General features: G+C 41.3%; 1 protein-coding gene across 2 annotated transcripts in view; it reads left to right on the forward strand.

Moving 5' to 3' along the window:
* Positions 1-21275, forward strand: part of CHCHD3 (coiled-coil-helix-coiled-coil-helix domain containing 3) — a 103394-nt gene that overhangs the window by 21143 nt on the left and 60976 nt on the right. For both annotated transcript variants that reach the window (XM_075273924.1, XM_075273923.1), the window contains exon 4: positions 9734-9878. In XM_075273924.1, coding sequence (XP_075130025.1) covers positions 9734-9878 — 145 coding nt within the window. The remainder of the gene's footprint in view (positions 1-9733; positions 9879-21275) is intronic.

Genomic DNA, 21275 nt, shown 5'->3' on the forward strand with positions numbered 1-21275 from the left:
ATACTCGGTAAACTCTTCACTATAACGCATTGGTACTAGTTTCATAGCCTTTTCTCTCATGAGAGACTCCTTTTAAAATGTTGCATCCAGGGCTATTGTGTCAGAATCGGGAACAATTTTGGGTAGAGTTGTGGTTGAAAAAAATTACAGATTCCGGCTTAAAAATAAAAAGGGGCTGGTGGTGCCACTGCCTGAACAATGGCCACTTTGGAACACTGCATGTTTTGTTTTTTTGAAAAAGAATAAGCAAAAAAGAAAAAAAAATTGAAGGAGCTTACCTCCAGGACAAAAAAAAAGTCCCGATTGGGGACAGAGAGCTATCCAAACAGAGGCACAATTGTATTTTTTTTTATTTTCTTTTACAGTGACATCGATGAGGGATAGTTATGGAGATTGGTGTTTTCAACACCAGTATTTTTGTTTGCTGTTTAGGTGTAGGGTGTAGGGTTCACCTGTCGCCCCTACAGGGCTGTGTGACTTCACTGAAATCTACTCTAGCTTGTAGCTGGCGCAAATTTCAAGCTTCATTATTGCTGGTAAATTGCTGTAAATGATAATATGTGCAACTTTACTCTTCCTTGTATGCTAGACAACTCTCTCTCTCTCTCTCTCTCCCCATATATATATATATATATATATATATATATATATATATATATATATATATATATATATATATATATATTTTGTCAATTCACCCTCATTTTGCAAAATATTTTGGTGGGTACTACAAAGTTTAATTTAAATATCTCCTTGACACTTAAAGTGTAACTAAATTTTTCGACAACATCTTTCCCTTATTTCTGTATGGAGAGCTTTACCTGCCTTTCTCTAAAGGTTATTGTATACGGAGTATGGGATTGGAGTAGGGGCTATGTAAGATGTAGAGAAAATGAGGCTGGGGGAGGGTCACTTCAAACGGTTATATCTGGAAAATTAGAAAATGTACAAACACTAAATTAAATTATTTCCAGAGATATCACTGGTTGAAAATACAGTCGGAATTGGTACCTTTGTATGCAGCTGCATAATATCTATGATATCAATATCCTAATCCCAACCGTGTTTTCAACCAGAGATATCTCTGGAAATGATTTAGCTATCACTGCAACCTTAGTGTCATATGAAAGTAGAGATTCTCCTCCTTTGTATGATACCAAAAGTTTGTATGTTTTATAATGTCCAAGATATAATTGTTTGAAGTGACCCTCCCTCCTTATCTACATCTTACACAACTCCATACACAGTAACCTTCAGTGAGAGGCAGGAACACCTCTCAATACAGAAACATGGGAGAGAGTGAAAAAATACAGGATTTCACAGGAAGGAGACGTGTTAATAAAGTATATTACAAAATTTATTATGACACAAATACTGCCAGAAAATCAAAAAACTGTCAAAGTTTAGTTACGTTTTAAAAGATGTCTGTCCTGGTCATAGACTGTATTTGTAACTGCACAATATTTGCAGCCAGAGCACAAACAATTGCAGCTAAATCGAGAAAGACCTACTTAAAGGAGGTTGTGTGTACACATCAATCTAGAGTCTGACTTGTGAAATATGAAATGGTAGTTTTGGAATAATCTACCCCACTGTGTACAAAAATTGTTTGTTTTGTTATCAAAATAATTGTTGGATTGACTGAGTTCACATCATGCTCTCCCCCATAAAAACATATAAAAATGCTCTCTTTAAATGGACTATCAGCTACTGAATTCATTGCTCATGTGCGTGCAGATTGTTATCAGAGAGTGGGGACCTGAACAGAGGCTCTCAGCTGGATTCTTGGCCAAATTAACTTAATTCAAAAATGTGTTTTTGTAGAAAAAGCACAGTGTAAAAACACACTAAGAAATATTTAACATTTCATGAGACAACTCCTTTAACCTCACTTAGCTAAATTTTCATTTGTTTTCATCTGACAGTTTATTTTGCCTGTTAGGTTCACATTGCTGATATTAATGTCCATTGCCCTCATCTGTCCTAGAATCAGAACAACAGACATTAAAGGAACTGATGCAGATGGAGCCTCCTTCACCTGGGATCTTTCTGAATTCACCCCCATGTAAAAAGAGGAAGCTTTATTCTGTCATGTTTTGACTCTATGTTGGAAAATCAAGTTGTACACTCAGGGTTTTCTTCTGTTAAACTGAAACTAAACTAACATGACTGAAGATTGTGTCAAGCTTTTTACATTAGTGTCACTGACAATGGATGTAGACAGTCTGCATCCGATGTAGTCAGTCTGCATCCGTCACTTTAATACTGTTAATGTCCATTACTGTCATCCTAATAGAAGCCACAGCCTGGAAATAAACAGGCAGCATTAAAGGAGTATTCCCACGTCGCATACTCACCAGTCTTCACTGCTGTAAAATCTTCTTTCTTCCTGGTTTCTTGCGTCATTTGGTGGGTGGGGTTTCATATGCAACCTGCCATTTAGCTCCACCCCCACATTGTTGTGTAGCTCCGCCCACCGCATAGCGGGATCCTATGGAGCGGCTGAAGGGCCTGTGATGTCATCTAAGGTTCTCAAACAACACTATATGCACAATATTGGACTATGAAGTACAGACAGGAGCAACTCCATTCTGTGTTACATACAGAGACTGTCTGTCTCTGCCATAATGAACACAATTGAATTAGCTAGCCTGATAACTGGGAGAACAGAAGAAATGAAAGCAGCTCCTCTCCCCTATCTGAGTGCAGGGAGCTAGGTCACTTGGTGTAGACACAGGAATAGCTAGATACACAGGCTCGCTCCCTCCCCTCCTCCCTCCCCCCTGAGAGCTGCAGATACATCACTTGACTTTTGAGCAGATAAGTCAGGGCTGTGTCAACAATGAATTGAATAAAGTAAGATAGTGGACAAACAAAGCAGTTTTGCTGAAGCAGTGTATTTAGGAAAAGTCTTACATCCACATTAACCAGCAGTATAGATAGGATCCTTGTGATGGGACAACCCCTTTAATAGTTGGGGTACCTTTAAAAGATACTGGAAAGATGAATTGAAGCAATACGCTAAAAAAATAAGTGATCTTTTTGCAGGACCTGTTGCATGGGCAACTCTGCTTATTGGGCTCAGATGAAAGTGTCTAATCTGTTGGGAAAGTCAAAGGGTTAGAAATGGAAGAGGAGTTTGAGGTGGAATTTCACCTCAAATTCCTCTCCATTTTCCACTGTGTGAACATACCCATAGAAGGGCTTAAGATAAGTTAAATACATCCTCAGATGATCAATCCTACAGAACAGATTTCACAAAAATAAGCTAAAATGGAAAAGCCATGTGTGAAAAAGTAAGCACACCCCATGAATCACTAGCTTGTAAAACAACCGTTAGCAATAACTTGTAGTAATCATTTTCTCTACTACTCTCAAAGAGTTTTGGGAGAATTATGGCTCGCTCTTCTTTACAACGTTACTTCAGTTCAATGAAGTGTGCGGGTGTTTATTTCTGATTCATCACAGCATTTCAATTGGGTTGAGATCTGAACTTTGACTGACAAAGAAAAGTATGAAGGTGTTGACATAGTTCAGTTTTTCTGTTGTAGATTTGCTGATGTGCTTGGGTTTATTGTCTTGTTTTATGACCATTTTTTAGTCAAAGTTTAGCTATTGGATAGATGGCCTCACATTTGACTCTAGGATACATTGGAGTACAGAAGAGTCCATGGCCCTGTGACTAAAAGGTGCCTTGATCTTGTAGCTGCAGAATAAGCCCAAATCATCCCCTATTGCAACCCTGCTGGACAGTTGATATGAAGTGATTGTGCTGATATACTGTGTGTTTGGTTTATTCCAAAAGAGGCCGTACTGTTTGGGGATAGATGGGACTCTACAATGTCAGACAGTTCCTTCAAGTTGGTGGGCTCAGTCTCCAAACCTGGTGGAGGTGTAGGTGTCCTCCTATCAGACAATTGCTCATTTGCCCCTATCCAAGAACTACCTGCCGTAACCCCCCTCCTTTGAGGTGCACTCTATTCGTATCTACTCACCCTCCAACCTCCAACTGGCTGTCATATACCGACTGCCTGGACCTACCGCTGCCTTCAGTTACCATTTCACCACCTGGCTCACACACTTACTATCCACAGACACCCCCACCATCATCATGGGCGATTTCAACATCCCCATTAACACAGTTCCTCACCGCTTCCTTTGGTCTCTCCCAATGGTCCTCCTCTGCCACCCACATAAAGGGACACACCCTAGACCTCATATTCACCCGCCTCTGCTCCATATGCGGCCTCTCTAACTCTGACCTAATCTCCCGTTACCTGCCCACACGTAACCTCAGATCCTTCAAAGACCTCCTACTCTGCTCTACTCTCACCTGCTCCTCGCACAACTGTCTCCAAGATTACTCTCGTGCATCCCTCATACTCTGGAACTCCTTACCAAGACACATAAGACTGACCCCCACAATCACAGGCTTCAAGAAGGCCCTGAAGATTCACCTATTCAGGAAGGCCTACAACCTCTAATAACACTACTGTCACCACACCACCATCTGAACAGTCTATATCCTCACATTCTGTCTCTATCCTTCATAGATTGCAAGCCCTTGTGGGCAGGGCCCTCTATCCTGCTGTACTAGTTGGTCACTGTTAGTATCATATCTATTTGTACATTTTGTGTACTGTATGTAAACCCTCAAATGTAATGCACCATGGAATTAATGGTGCTATATAAATAAACAATAATAATAATTAATAATAATAATATTTACCCAATGTCACCTTAGAGCCATTGGCACACAATGGATGACCCATGTAAAGAAAATATTCCTAGAATGCAACAATCCGTGTTGTTGTTTTTTTCCCCCCAACATTTCCATTACTTTTCCTAATTGGAGTATATGATGACAAATGACATGATTTCGGTGAGAAAAATGGGGAATGTGAACTGTAAAAACCTTGCTTTGAGTTTCAGACGTCAGTATATCCTTAGCTTTAGTGATATTTATATTGCGGTAAGCAGTGCTACAGTAGAACTTTGTTTAGGTAGATACAGGATTTGTGTTTTAGATTCGCTCTGTTCCAGTGACTAAGCTCCAATCCTTGATTATTTGAGAATCATTATAAAAAAACAAGTTGTTTTCCAGAAACTATTGCTATTGTTATTTTGTGTTCTCTGTGCTAGGAAGCAGTGAACCATGCTGAAAATGTGCTGTAAAAGGTATGTATAATCAATGCTTAATCATCAGCCTCTGAAGCTGTAATGGCAGATACGTACGTGTGGTCAGCTTGACGTCTGCCGCTGAATTTCCTGATTTCCCGTGGTGTAGAATAGGAAGACTGAACTTTTTAATTACAATATTGACTTTCTTTGTGATTGTGGAAGTAATTGAATCCTGTGGGAACGTGCTTCATTACACTTTTTCTTTTTTTTTTTCCTCTAAAGTGACTGATTTACCTTCTTGGCAATTATTGCCATTTTCATATAGTTACACTTAGCGCCCAGCCTGATAACGTTGGGTAAATAGCTGGTGCTATAATGAAGCTGAACTGATGGGGAGCTAAATTATTCATGTTATTATTGTAAAGGCTTCTGTTTCACACACTGACAGGTTAGGAATACGCTGTATAATTAAAAGCACTAGTTGCTGACCAAGTGTTCTCAAAAGGGTCGCTTTTGCGTTCTTATACTTACATTTCACGCTGATGTCTTAGTTTGTTTTCTGCTCAATATACCTGAAGTAGTATATTTAGTTGTTCCAAGCCCTTACAAATAGTCTACAATGTGAGCTTTCTGAAGCATTAAGAAAGGAGTACTAGAATTAAAAGGGGCTGTCCACTGAGCAAAATAGTTTGATAAAGTGCTCATAAACTTTCCCCACATAGGAAATGCTGCTTTGGTCACTGCTATGGGATTTGCTGATATTTCATTTTGTGTGTGATGAAAGGACCCGATTGGGAGACATGGGGACGGAGAGGGGCTTGGGAGCATTGGGGATTGATTTGGATCATAGAGGTGAGGCTTGTCGCCTCTTCTTTGACTTATTCTGAGCCAGTTAGCAAATAAGCCATAAGCTTTAATAGGCCGTACATTCTACAGTCTTGTACTGTGTGGTTGTAAATTGAGCTCTGTCATGCTTGGGCTCATAGCTTTGATATATTTCAGTTATTACCACCATTAACATGGTAAATGGTAACAACTTCAAACAAAAACTGTTGTTTCCCTAATATAACAGAAATTGTGCAGTTGTGAACTTGGCCTCATACTGAGAAATCTTCATGTAAATATTGGATAGATACTGTACACTGATGTGAGGTAAATTCACTTTTTAATTTCGCAATTCTTTCGCAACTCTTGCGCGCTCTGTGAATTTTAGGCCACCACTCCATACATTTCCTTGATTTACCAGGAACCTAAAGATAGAATATCACATAATGTTTGTTTTATAGAGCAAACAAAGGCAAATTGTTCTTTTGTGCACTGGGGCACAATCGTCTTGGTACAAGAAAGTATTGTCACCACTAAGTTGTGTGGTGACACAAAGTGTATAAAATCCTGTAATGAAATTACTCTTCATTGGAAATATCTTCCTCCTAACCCCTGATTTGGGGTATAATAGTTCTTGGGGTCTCATCTTCCTCTTGTTTGGTGACAGCTGGACACGTATTGGGCAGCAATCTCCACAGTGGCCTCTTCTTCTCCCAGTAGGATATAGTTTCCTCTTATCGTCTGCAGATATGAAGTCAGGGATGTGGGCAGAGAGTCTTTGGTAGTAGGCAGCTCTCACAGCTGATTATTTGGTGCAGTGTAGCAGGAAGTGGGCCTCGTCTTCTAGGGCACCCTTGTCACAGTGTACACATACATTTATTATATTTGTACAGACCCCTTTCTGCACAGTAGAACGATACAGCCCATGAATTAGTCCTATATAATACATCCATAGACTAACGGAATAGGATCGATCATGTGAACCCTAGCATTTAGTAAGCAACTGGGTTACATACAAGTGTTTGGTTGGCACACGGGACACATCTATGGGAAAAGTAAATAGGACTAATGGTGGAAACAGATCTTTATTATAACTGCCACATTGTGTCTATTTCTATGGCTGAATGTCTCTAGGTCAGACCTGGGCAAAGTCCGGCCCCCGGGCCATATCCGGCCCTCTGACTTATTCAGTCCGGCCCGCACAGCTTTGACTAGGGAGGCGTGTCTAGTGGGCGTGTCTAGGGGGCGTGTCTTAGTGCCGGCCGAAGATGGAGATGTGAAGCGTGTCATAAAGTACTGAGAGATGTAAGGTGAGCTGCAGGGGGAGAGAGAGAGAGTGAGTGAGTGTGTGCCTGTCTATATGTGTTCCTGTCTATATGTGTGCCTGTCTATATGTGTGTCTGTCTACTGTATATGTGTTCCTGTCTATATGTGTGCCTGTCTATATGTGTGTCTGTCTACTGTATATGTGTTCCTGTCTGTGTGCCTGTCTATATGTGTGTCTGTCTACTGTATATGTGTGCCTGTCTATATGTGTGCCTGTCTATATGTGTGCCTGTCTATATGTGTGCCTGTCTATGTGTCTGTCAATATGTGTGCCTGTCTATATGTGTGTCTGTCTATGTGTCTGTCTATATGTGTGCCTGTCTATATGTGTGTCTGTCTATGTGTCTGTCAATATGTGTGCCTGTCTATATGTGTGTCTGTCTATATGTGTGCCTGTCTATATGTGTGTCTGTCTACTGTATATGTGTGCCTGTCTATATGTGTGTCTGTCTGTGTCTGTCTATATGTGTGCCTGTCTATATGTGTGTCTGTCTACTGTATATGTGTTCCTGTCTATATGTGTGCCTGTCTATATGTGTGTCTGTCTACTGTATATGTGTGCCTGTCTATATGTGTGCCTGTCTATGTGTCTGTCTATATGTGTGCCTGTCTATATGTGTGTCTGTCTATGTGTCTGTCTATATGTGTGCCTGTCTATATGTGTGCCTGTCTATATGTGTGCCTGTCTATATGTGTGCCTGTCTATATGTGTGTCTGTCTATATGTGTGTCTGTCTATATGTGTGTCTGTCTATATGTGTGCCTGTCTATATGTGTGCCTGTCTATATGTGTGCCTGTCTATATGTGTGCCTGTCTATATGTGTGCCTGTCTATATGTGTGCCTGTCTATATGTGTGCCTGTCTATATGTGTGTCTGTCTGTGTGTCTGTCTATATGTGTCTGTCTATATGTGTGCCTGTCTATATGTGTGCCTGTCTATATGTGTGCCTGTCTATATGTGTGCCTGTCTATGTGTCTGTCTATATGTGTGCCTGTCTATATGTGTGTCTGTCTATGTGTCTGTCTATATGTGTGCCTGTCTATATGTGTGTCTGTCTGTTTGTCTATATATGTGTGTGTGTGTGTCTATATGTGTCTGTCTATCTGTGTGTGTGTCTTAGCAACCTAGGGGCAGAGATGGAAGGGGAATGTTATACTAGGGCAGAGATGGCAGATGGAGGGGGGGACATGAAACTGGGGGAGAGATGGAGGGGGGGGGGGACATGAAACTGGGGGAGAGATGGAGGGGGGGGGACATGAAATGGGGAAAATAAAGGGGGATATGAAACTGAGAGAGAAATGGAGGGGGGGGGGGACATGAAACTGGGGGTAGATGAAGAGGGCACTTAGACTGGGGGGACATTAAACCGTGGAGGTAGGTGGACGGGGACCTGTCTGCCTCTAGTTGCCCCCAGTTTAATGTCACCCTCCAGCTACCCCTACGGTTTAATGTCTGCTTCCAGCTTCCCGATTTTAATGTCCCCCTCTAGTTGCCCCCAGTTTCATGTACCCGCTCCAGCTGTCAGTTTATTGCCCCCCTCCAACTACCCCACTGTTTAATGTCCCCCTCCAGCTGCTCCAGTTTCATGTCCCCCTCCAGCTGCTCCAGTTTCATGTCCCCTCTAGTTTCCCCCAGTTTATACTGAGGCACCAGGTGAGGGACTTATTACTGTGGGGCAGTTGGAGGGGACATTATAATGTGGGGACATATAATGTACGGGTGACTGTAGGAGGATTATACTGTGTGGGGGGGCATGGAAAGATGATTGGGAATGGGCGGAGTCAACATAGAAGTGGGTGGAGCTAAATTTGCCGTGGCGCGGCCCTCTAGCATAGTTTCAATTTCTTATACGGCCCCATGGGAAAATTAATTGCCCACCCCTGCTCTAGGTGATTGTGACAAGGCTGCCTGTCTCTAGATGGTGATGTGATGAATAAAATTACCTGGAAAAAAAACCAACCCTAATAAGAGATAATAAGAGATGCTGTAGTAACTCTGTGTGTGTTCAGCTCCTCCAATGTACTACTGTCTCCTGGGCGGGAAACTGAAAAGGGCGCGGGGGGGGGGGTGTCACGTGACTGATGTCATATTTAGTATGCCTCATTTTCCTACAGATGCATTTCACTGGATCAAAAAAAGAACAATACCATTTTGTTTTGCTTTAGGTACAAGATTACTGCACTGATAAAACATAGATGCGTGAACAAAATTTTAAATACATGTTTATTCGAAAATTGTATGATATCCTGTTCTCTACACAAACTCATAAAAATCTTAATATCCCTTAGTAAAATGATCAGCATCCCCAGCACTGATTGTAGTCGTGGTGTGTGCGGAACATTGTGACAGGATCCTAAAATGGACAAATGTTTTTTGCTTTCTAAAGTGGTTAGCTGTTAACAAAACTAACAAAATTGAAATTATTACTGAATCTTTTTTTTTTTTTTTTTTTCCCCTCAGGTTAGACCATGGTAAATTGTTGATGCAGGAGGAACTGGGTAAAGCTCTGGAGAGGGAACGATCAGCCTCTACCGAACAGCTTACAAGGGCAGTATTGCGGGAGAAAGCTGCCACTGAGGAGGAGCGGCTGAGAGCAAGAAGCTTTGTAAGTATTCGTTTTTAGTGTCATTTATTCTAACAGTGCATGAGTGGCAGGGAATTTCTAAAGAGGTTTTATATCTATCTATCTATCTATAACAAAATAGCAGTAAATGTGGTAAAATAACAAGAAAAAGTGCTCCCTTTTTGTATTAGTCACTGAACAATGACGTGCCATGCTTAATGGTATGATGCCAGGTAATGCGTCATGTCTTTGTTGTTTCACTCATTGGTTGCAGTAGTTGTGTGGGTTGCTATTAAACAAACATCGGGAGACTACTAGAGTTTCTGGACTGCCAGATTCACGCTTATATTTTCTTGAATAATTTCCCTTAAAGGGACCCTGTCAGCTGGTTTGGGACGACTAAATCTCCAACATTCTGGGGTTTAGGATTCCAAACCTGTCTATATGAAAATAGCATGTGGAGGTTTAAACTATGAGTCTGCCTTAGTGCATTGGCTTATGTACTATGTGCCCAGGGAACCTGAGGACAAATATGCAGGGAACGAGTAGTGATGGTTGGTGTGCCCTAAACTTCACTTGCATAATAATGGAATGCTGGTAGTTTAATGTCCCCCAAATCTGAATAGCTTGATGGAATTGAATTACTAGTCAACATTTTGTAAGAAAAAAAAAAAGGCCATATCTGTTTTTTCTGCAACAATAAAAATGCATATGTTTCATGAGGTTAACACATGGGGTGCAAAAATGTGATACAATAATGTGATTCAGTATTGTAACATAAACACACTTTCAAAATATTACGTATTTATATATGAGTTTAAAAGGCAATACTTCTATGTTACACCTTGTTGCTTTATGAAGACATTTGATTAATAAAAAGAAAACATTGCTTTAATGTATTATTGCTAGTATGTAATTAGTTGATTAGATATTTTGAGTTTCTAGATATGTCTGCATTAGGAGTCTGATATGGAAATGAGGTCTGTCTTTATCCTGAAACCGTTTATCCTCAATCCATATGAGAGTCGGTTTGCTGTAATTGTAATGCGCCCACATCCCTCTAGAAATATAGGGATCCCTGTTCACACAAGCATGCTGGCACTCCATTCTCAAAGAGGCCTTAGGGGTGACTTTTGGTCCCCCATCGTCCTGATCCCTGTGGGACTCTGTGGTCGGATCCCCAGCAGTTGGACACTTATCACCTGTCCTTCGGATAGTCAATAAGTGTCCATAACAAGACCCCTTTAGATGGTATATTAGACATAGCCGGAGTGGTGCTGTTTCTAGGGGAAGAACAGACATATTTTCTACACAACAATCAAGACATGTCATTACAATAAGTGAATAGTGGGAGCAAATTTAAGAAACCTTGTTATTTATCTTATAAGAGGTAAATGCTTTATTCAGACTGTTTTCTTCCTCCCCACTTTTATGATAAACTGGCTGTTACTTTGAAATCTATGATATATGTTCCTCAAGGCTAGCTGCACATAACATATTTTAGATTACACAGGTGAATATATAATATTATATCCTGCATGATCCTCGGTCTGTTTGTGAATGAGAGAAAGTTAGGGAGGCGAATGTCCACCCCCCCTCTTACTGTTTGCAATATATAATATCTAGTCTCCCTCCTCCTCCAGCTCAAGGAGAATTGCAAACTACAGATGGAAACTGCTACCCCCCCCCCCCAAATATATGTCATATAACTACTAGAAGTTGTGTTACTACTCATGTGCACATGTGACAACTTATCCTGAACAGTCACCTGAAATGACAGGTATTCTTCAAGAACAGTAACAATTGCCTTTGTCTTTCTTGCTTTGCTATCCTTCGTAGCTGGCTCAGTGCAATAAACTGTATTTACATTTTACACAATTTAATGTTTCCCATGTTGTTAAAGGTGAATAACCTAATTTTAGATGTTATTAGATAAACATCAACATGATTGAATTCTGCGAGGCTGTTTCCCAGGTATAAATCTAAATATCTGGGCTGGATCCAACTGGCACGAAAATGCAGCAGGTGCAAGCAGTTCTTTGTAGAGTTTTCTCCTGGAAATCTGCAGAGGGAAAATTTCTGTAATATGGTTATCAGTTTGAAATGATGTATCAATTATGTAATTAACAACCTGCTGCACTAATAAGTACCACTAACATGATTAGTGGATGATACCTTGTAAGCCTGACGTGGAAGGTGCGATAATCAGCCCGCCGAAAGCAACCTCTAACTTGTCTTCTCAAGACTTGGAAGCTGGAAATGCAGGGACTGTAAAACTTGCATAGTTTATAATCAGGCCCAAATTTACTGCTAGGCACCCATGTATGGATTGTCCGTTTAGATGATAAAATGGAGCACACTCATAAATTAAGCAGGATATTCCTAGAAATTCATCAGGCTAGAAAACTTACAGCCAACAGTTCCCACTAGAAAAGAACTGTGCAACAAGTTGAAGAAGACAGTATACACCTAGTGTAATACCACCTCTAAATCTGAGTTTGTGAACTCATATTAGCAGGTACAGCCTGTCTTTCACCTCGTATCTATGCTAGAGTATGTTATGTCATTGTGTATTGATTTTTGCCACTGCCTACTAGGTATTTTCTTTATGGTAACCTAACTGCATGGATCTCCCTCATCCTCCCAGACTCTGCGTATCATTTCCAGCACTGAATTTTCAATGTATTGACCCTTATGTGTGCAGAGACTGGAGACCGTGGCGGGACTGAATTGATTCTAATGCAGACTGTTCTCACCATTAACTTTGTTCTTTGTCAAATGGTTTTGATGCCAATAAAAATTATCTGTTAGAAAACAAAACAAAAATAAAACAAAAGCTAGCCAAAAGTCTAATATAAATGCATAAACAGTGTAAGTAGAATGCCCAACTTTAGCACAGTATTCCTTACAATGCCAGGACACTGCCTTTAAGAAACAAAACAAAGAAAATAAAAACCCTTTAGACCTTAGGCCCGGTTCACATCTGCGATCGGTATTCTATTCGGGGAGTCCGCTTGTGTTTTGGTCATACGATCTTGGATTCCATTTTAGTGACTTGTTTAGTAGAAGTTAAGTTTTGTTTTTTAGTAATTTTAAGTTAATTTTTATAAATAACAAACATAAGTATCTAAATTAATATTAGTACTCTATGTAGTTTGGTAAGCAACATTCAAAGGGGTTTTCCCTCAAATCAAGTTATTTCCTATCCATTGGCTACATGATTACTTGGAGGGCAGTGGGGGCTGACCGCTCAGACCCCCCCACTGATAAGGAGAACAGGAGACTTTTTGTTCCCCTTTCTGATTGGTTGGGCAGCACGCACACCGCTCCATTTATTTAATTGCGAGCCAAAGTACAGTGGTCAGATCCCCACTGATCTGCAAGTTAACCCCTTTAAAATGTTGCAGATGTAACACTGATATTCTTCAAATTGTATTTATTTGACACATTTTGTTATGATTTGATATACACATATTCTTACAATGTCTCCTTGTGATTTGAATAATTTATACGATAGGTTTAATATATTCATATTTAAGCCCATAAAAGACAAGAAAAAAAAATGCCTGAAATAATTTTCCTTTTCAATAGCGGGTAAGTACACTGCATTCAACTCCCTCCCTCTTTTGATTGCTTCTGGTCTTTTGAAGTACGCAAAGCGTGCATGACAAGCAACAACAAAAGAGGAATCACAAAGTTGTCAGGTTTTGTCCTTGTAAATGACATATGACAGATGCATGCATTGGTTTAAAAGATGTTTCCCTTGACAAGCATCTCAATGTAACACAAGAAGGGACCCCTTGTATCTCACAGCAGGATCGGGTAAATTTAAACTATATTTCTGTTGATCCATCAGTATCCTGCATTATATGTAATATTATGTAGTTTAGTCATTTATATGTTTACTTATTGTAACTGCATAAGATATCTTTTCTAAAAGGCTAAGCTCAAGTTTTAAGGAATCATAGTATTTATACTTTATTTAGCCTTCGAACATAAACTTCTATGTCATCGTATACACTTACCAGCAATATTTAACTTTTTCCAGCCCATGTTGTATATGTACTGTGAACTCATGGGGGTGTGCATGGTGTAGGCTTTTTGGATCCTGCTCCATATGCAGCGAGTGATGGTTGTTACAGTGAAAATCAGAGCGAACTCAAATTCAATCAGTTACATCTAATAAGTAGACAGAGGTGGGGGGTCCCTCTGTCATATAGTTGCTCTTGCCTTCCACTACATTGTAAAGTTCCTTTTGTAAGCCGATGGCTGGTCAGGTAATGCAGAGGGTGTACATCTCACCCAGACTACTAAGGTGGGTGAGATGAGAAAACTCCAGAAAGAACATTTCTTAGCAGATAACTATTGTCTGCTGAGGGTTATTTCAAAGTTCCAGTTACTGGGCTGGATTTTTAGGAATGGCAGGTAGGATTGGTAGTGGGACCTGTCATTCCATCCCCCTCCAGTCCACACTTTGGGGATGTTCCGGCAGTGACTCAGCTGCAGAGAGTCTCCTCGTCAAGGAGGCTTAAGAAGTCAGCTCCAGCAGCAGACTGGGGGCAGAGTTTGGCTGGAGAACCAAAGAGAGAGGTCGTATTTTTGGAGTTGTGTCCTCAGTGATTCTACTGGCCTTTTGATTTCTGTTATTCTAGGTGAGGTAACCTATTCTATGTTTAGTTAGAGCCTAGCCGGGCAGGTATTTATTTTGGTATTGTTTCCTTTTGTTGCTGCACTATATTTTTGAGTGAAAATAAACTCTACCTTTGTTTTGGACTAAAGAAACTGAACTTGTGTGTCTATGCCACCCCAACTAGAAACCCCAGACCCTGACACTTTGTATTACTGAAAATGCGTTTTAACAATTTTTAAGAAAAATTTCAAACCCTTGGTGAAGCCAAAGGTGAAGCCTTTCACCATGTAAAAACATATAAACAAAAAATATCTGTTATTGCTGCATCTGTAAAAGTCCTAATTATTAAAGTATAATGTTATTTAACTTGTAAAAGCAATTATTTTGTTAGGTTTTTTTATGTTTATATTGTAAAACACAAACTATATCTATTAGATTTTATGGTGCACTAAAAACATTTTAGGTTGACTGAGCTATGTGAATGGTCTTTTTGTGTAGCGAGCTGTCATTGGTATTGTATTCCCCCCCCCCCCCCCTCAGTGTTTAGTGTTTGGGATGAGTAACATAATATTTAGAATATTCAGACTTTTATGCACATGGCAATAGCTAAAATATTTGTTTTATATTTGAAATACCAACTTTTTCTTTTTAAAGTATTTTTTGGACACATTTTGGTTTGTTTTTTTTAATATTTCATTTTAGATTATTATTATTTTTTACTGTCCCACAATGAAATTTGAACATGTGATTGCTTGATTCCTTGTGCAATATACTTCAATACTTCTTTATGCAAGTATGCCATATATACAGTATCAGGCAAGAGCAGAAAGGGGGGAGTCATAACTCAAAGCTTCAGGGCTCGTTCACATCTGCGCCCGGTCTCCGTTCTGCATTTCCGTTTCCTGCATAAAACAGAGCAGGAGACGGAAACCTGCAGGAGTCTCTCTCACCCATTCATTTGAATGGGTGAGAAAGCTGTCTGGCCGTGAGTGGCGGTGAGCATTTATGCTCTCCACCGCGAAACTGGGTTTTATAATCTGGACACAGAGTCGGACATGCAGTACTCTGTGTCCGGATTTTAAAAAACGGTTTTGCGGCGGAGAGCATAAAACGCTCACCGCCGCTCACGGCCGGACCCGGTCTGTGGTTTCCGTCTTCTGGCATGCAGAAGACGGAAAGCTCAGAACGGACAGCTGAACGCAGGTGTGAACCTAGCGTCACTCAGATGTGGACAGAATCGCAACCCTTGCCGTCTCCTGTTTACCACGCACCATTTAGGCTCTGTAATGTCTAGGTTAGATCAGGCACCAAAACTTAACAGCATTTATTGAACAGTGAAGGCAGAGAAGAAATTCCAACTGCCCTGGCTGGGCTGGGCTTGGAGGTGGTTAAAGGTCTTCTTTAAGGCCGGGACCCCATGTGCGTAAGCACTACAGAAAAAAACACGGCATTTTACAGTCACTGGAAAATGAATGGGATTCTAGACTTTTTGTGAAAAGTGCTGCAGGGAAAACTGTGATGCATTGCCGCTGTGCTTTTTCTTGCAACGCTTTTTTGCTGTGGCCTGCTACGTGGAACCTTAGCCTAAAGGTATATACCATTCACAAACATTACAGCATACCCACAGGATATGCTACAACTATCTTGATAGTTACAGGTCCCAAGAGTAGGCACAGCATAGTTCTCCAGAGGATATGTCATAAATGTGATGAAAACACTCTTGTAAGTGTGACCAGTGTGTATGCTGCAGTATGTCAGCTTGCTCTAATTATGACATATTCCAAAAATCCTTCTGATTCGTGCCACAGTTGAAGAACAATATTTCTGTAATTTTCATAATTATAATGCATATAACCAGTGGGGATCTGAACATTAGGATAAGTGAGTTCCATATGATGCCGCTTTAGAGCGTGAGCACCCCTCACTGTTCCTTCCCTGTAGGCTACATGGTATAATAAATGAGCAAGTTCAGAGCACTTTATGATAGATAGTTAATGTGCTGTGCCTGAGCCAACAGGCCTGTATCCTCAGCATCTGTCACAATTCATAGTCATTAGCATACCTTTAATGGTTTCTTTTCAAAATAATTTCATCCGTGACATGTGGAATACATCAATAAGTAAATGAAAGGCTACTTGGTTGTAGCCAAGTTTTGGTGTTTTCTATCCTAATGTCTCATATTGCTAAACAAAGGTGCTTGCTTGCTTGACTTTAAAATCTTGTTTATTTACCGGCATTTGATTTTGGAACTTGTTGAATGTATGCATTAAAAACAAAACAAAAAACCTCTTCTGCCATATTGAATCTTATTTGTTAATGGAAAGACTTTTAAAAGCAGTAGTTTAGAGTTCAAGGGATACTACTGGTCCCTGTTTGGAAAGCTATGATGTCCACAGGTAATGTGCTGAGATGGCCATAGCTTTCTCAATTGAAGTACATGGGCTTTATGCATAAAACTAAGCAAGAGCTAGACCATGTGTAGATTCTTGGTACAACTGGATAGTTATACTTATTCTTGGTCCATTCCACCCACTTGTATCTCAAGCTCTGTACTTAGCATTCATTATGTTCCCTCTTGTCAGATTACGTTTGCATCTGTTGCAGAGTCTTTTGGTAATACCCATTAAAATTTGATGGGGGATTCTGTAAGCAGTATTCTTATTCAGACATAAATATAGTGTGAAATATACTGTGGATGTCATCTACATCTAATCTGTTATGAATGGTGAAATCTGAAGTAAGATCCGTTTGCAAGTCTGGATCTTACATAGTAAAAAAAAAAAAAAGTTTGATAAGGTTGAATAAAGACACCGTTTCATAAAATCCAACCTATAATGATTTCAGATTGATCCAGAGGAAGGCATAAAATTTTCCCTTAAGGCAAATGACAATTGATCCATGTTAGCGGGAAAATTCTGTATATTGATACATAGCACATACATAGCTTGGGTCAAAGATTTGTGAACCCAACCTAAAACGACCTCTGCTGGGAACAATCAGCTATTGGCTCCTCTAGGCCTCTGAGTATCTGAAAATAAAAAAAAATATATAAAAAGTAAAGCCTCCTGATTTTTTTTTTTTTAATTTTTTTTTTTTTTATAGTCAGAAATATCATTAAGAAATTAAGAGTTTTCCAGGATTTTCTGAGACTCCTGAAACAGCCTGAAATGATATATGTTAAATAAATAGCTTTAAGTTGGGTTAGGTCACATCTACGCTGGAGTCTCCATAGGAGACTTAGCTGCAGAAATTCGGCGGAGAGAGAAATGCTCTTGCCAGTGTGAAATCAGCCTGAGGAAAAAGTGTTGAAGTCAAGAAAAGATCTGTTAAAGGTAATACCACCCGTAGACGTGTCGTTTATGTAAATGAAGCCCTCACATCACTGACAGTGAGCTGTAGAAACAGACTACTTATATGGAAATTCTCAGTCTCCACTGTCTATATATCTAACAACTAGTAGTATTCTTGGAATTTACAGTCGGAGGCTACATTAATCCCATATGTTATACATGCGCAAGGTGGCATTTCTTCATATTATCCAAAATGTTTCCTTTCAGAACCTACCACTAATGATATCAAAGTGAAAGATGCCATTCAGTGGAAGGACCATAAAAGGTTTGACCAGCTCTGTTTGGCTAGTGCTCCATTTACACTAAAACGTTTTGATCCTTTAAAAATACTGTAATAAAATTTGCATGATGGTATTTGCTCATACTGAAAGTTGCACTTTAGTGTTTTCAGAGTTCTTATTCTTGGTTACATGCCTAGGCGTAGACATTAGAGATGAGCGAACAGTGTTCTATCGAACACATGTTCGATCGGATATCAGGGTGTTCGCCATGTTCGAATCGAATCGAACACCACGTGGTAAAGTGCGCCAAAATTCGATTCCTGGGACAGGAACTACGACACTGGGGGCATTGAAAAAAATTGGAAAAAGTCATTGGCTGCCGAAATCAGGTGACCTCCATTTTAGACGAATAGTGGATTTCAAATCCGGGTCATATGAGAATGTGAACTTTGTGACTATGAGACAGGGATAGCTGTACAGGCAGGGATAGCTAGGGATAACCTTTATTTAGGGGGGAATGTTATTAAAAATAACTTTTTGGGGCTCTATCGGGTGTGTAATTGTGATTTTTGTGAGATAAACTTTTTCCCATAGGGATGCATTGGCCAGCGCTGATTGGCCGAATTCCGTACTCTGGCCAATCAGTGCTGGCCAATGCATTCTATTAGCTTGATGAAGCAGAGTGTGCACAAGGGTTCAAGCGCACCCTCGGCTCTGATGTAGCAGAGCCGAGGCTGCACAAGGGTTCAAGCGCACCCTCGGCTCTGATGTAGGAGAGCCGAGGGTGCACTTGAACCCTTGTGCACCCTCAGCTCTGCTACATCAGAGCCGAGGGTGCGCTTGAACCCTTGTGCACACTCTGCTTCATCAAGCTAATAGAATGCATTGGCCAGCGCTGATTGGCCAATGTATTCTATTAGCCTGATGAAGTAGAGCTGAATGTGTGTGCTAAGCACACACATTCAGCTCTACTTCATCGGGCTAATAGAATGCATTGGCCAGCGCTGATTGGCCAGAGTACGGAACTCGACCAATCAGCGCTGGCTCTGCTGGAGGAGGCGGAGTCTAAGATCGCTCCACACCAGTCTCCATTCAGGTCCGACCTTAGACTCCGCCTCCTCCGGCAGAGCCAGCGCTGATTGGCCGAAGGCTGGCCAATGCATTCCTATGCGAATGCAGAGACTTAGCAGTGCTGAGTCAGTTTTGCTCAACTACACATCTGATGCACACTCGGCACTGCTACATCAGATGTAGCAATCTGATGTAGCAGAGCCGAGGGTGCACTAGAACCCCTGTGCAAACTCAGTTCACGCTAATAGAATGCATTGGCCAGCGCTGATTGGCCAATGCATTCTATTAGCCCGATGAAGTAGAGCTGAATGTGTGTGCTAAGCACACACATTCAGCACTGCTTCATCACGCCAATACAATGCATTAGCCAGTGCTGATTGGCCAGAGTACGGAATTCGGCCAATCAGCGCTGGCTCTGCTGGAGGAGGCGGAGTCTAAGATCGCTCCACACCAGTCTCCATTCAGGTCCGACCTTAGACTCCGCCTCCTCCAGCAGAGCCAGCGCTGATTGGCCGAATTCCGTACTCTGGCCAATCAGCACTGGCTAATGCATTGTATTGGCTTGATGAAGCAGTGCTGAATGTGTGTGCTTAGCACACACATTCAGCTCTACTTCATCGGGCTAATAGAATGCATTGGCCAGCGCTGATTGGCCGAATTCCGTACTCTGGCCAATCAGCACTGGCTAATGCATTGTATTGGCTTGATGAAGCAGTGCTGAATGTGTGTGCTTAGCACACACATTCAGCTCTACTTCATCGGGCTAATAGAATGCATTGGCCAATCAGCGCTGGCCAATGCATTCTATTAGCGTGAACTGAGTTTGCACAGGGGTTCTAGTGCACCCTCGGCTCTGCTACATCAGATTGCTACATCTGATGTAGCAGTGCCGAGTGTGCATCAGATGTGTAGTTGAGCAAAACTGACTCAGCACTGCTAAGTCTGCATTCGCATAGGAATGCATTGGCCAGCCTTCGGCCAATCAGCGCTGGCTCTGCCGGAGGAGGCGGAGTCTAAGGTCGGACTTGAATGGAGACTGGTGTGGAGCGACCTTAGACTCCGCCTCCTCCAGCAGAGCCAGCGCTGATTGGCCGAATTCCGTACTCTGGCCAATCAGCACTGGCTAATGCATTGTATTGGCTTGATGAAGCAGTGCTGAATGTGTGTGCTTAGCACACACATTCAGCTCTACTTCATCGGGCTAATAGAATGCATTGGCCAGCGCTGATTGGCCGAATTCCGTACTCTGGCCAATCAGCACTGGCTAATGCATTGTATTGGCTTGATGAAGCAGTGCTGAATGTGTGTGCTTAGCACACACATTCAGCTCTACTTCATCGGGCTAATAGAATGCATTGGCCAATCAGCGCTGGCCAATGCATTCTATTAGCGTGAACTGAGTTTGCACAGGGGTTCTAGTGCACCCTCGGCTCTGCTACATCAGATTGCTACATCTGATGTAGCAGTGCCGAGTGTGCATCAGATGTGTAGTTGAGCAAAACTGACTCAGCACTGCTAAGTCTGCATTCGCATAGGAATGCATTGGCCAGCCTTCGGCCAATCAGCGCTGGCTCTGCCGGAGGAGGCGGAGTCTAAGGTCGGACCTGAATGGAGACTGGTGTGGAGCTATCTTAGACTCCGCCTCCTCCAGCAGAGCCAGCGCTGATTGGTCGAGTTCCGTACTCTGGCCAATCAGCACTGGCCAATGCATTTCTATGGGGAAAAGTTAGCTTGCGAAAATCGCAAACTGACAGGGATTTCCATGAAATAAAGTGACTTTTATGCCCCCAGACATGCTTCCCCTGCTGTCCCAGTGTCATTCCAGGGTGTTGGTATCATTTCCTGGGGTGTCATAGTGGACTTGGTGACCCTCCAGACACGAATTTGGGTTTCCCCCTTAACGAGTTTATGTTCCCCATAGACTATAATGGGGTTCGAAACCCATTCGAACACTCGAACAGTGAGCGGCTGTTCGAATCGAATTTCGAACCTCGAACATTTTAGTGTTCGCTCATCTCTAGTAGACATCATTTTCCTGTAGAACAATATTGAAAGTTGATGTGTATGAGCTCAACTCTGCTTCTGAATTTAGAAATAACTCTGTGTACACCAGGCAATCGCTACTTTCTAGAGGATGGCAAATGAGAGAGAAATACTCAATTTACCT

Source organism: Leptodactylus fuscus, chromosome 5 (genome assembly GCF_031893055.1).
Source record: "Leptodactylus fuscus isolate aLepFus1 chromosome 5, aLepFus1.hap2, whole genome shotgun sequence".
NCBI lineage: Eukaryota > Metazoa > Chordata > Amphibia > Anura > Leptodactylidae > Leptodactylus > Leptodactylus fuscus.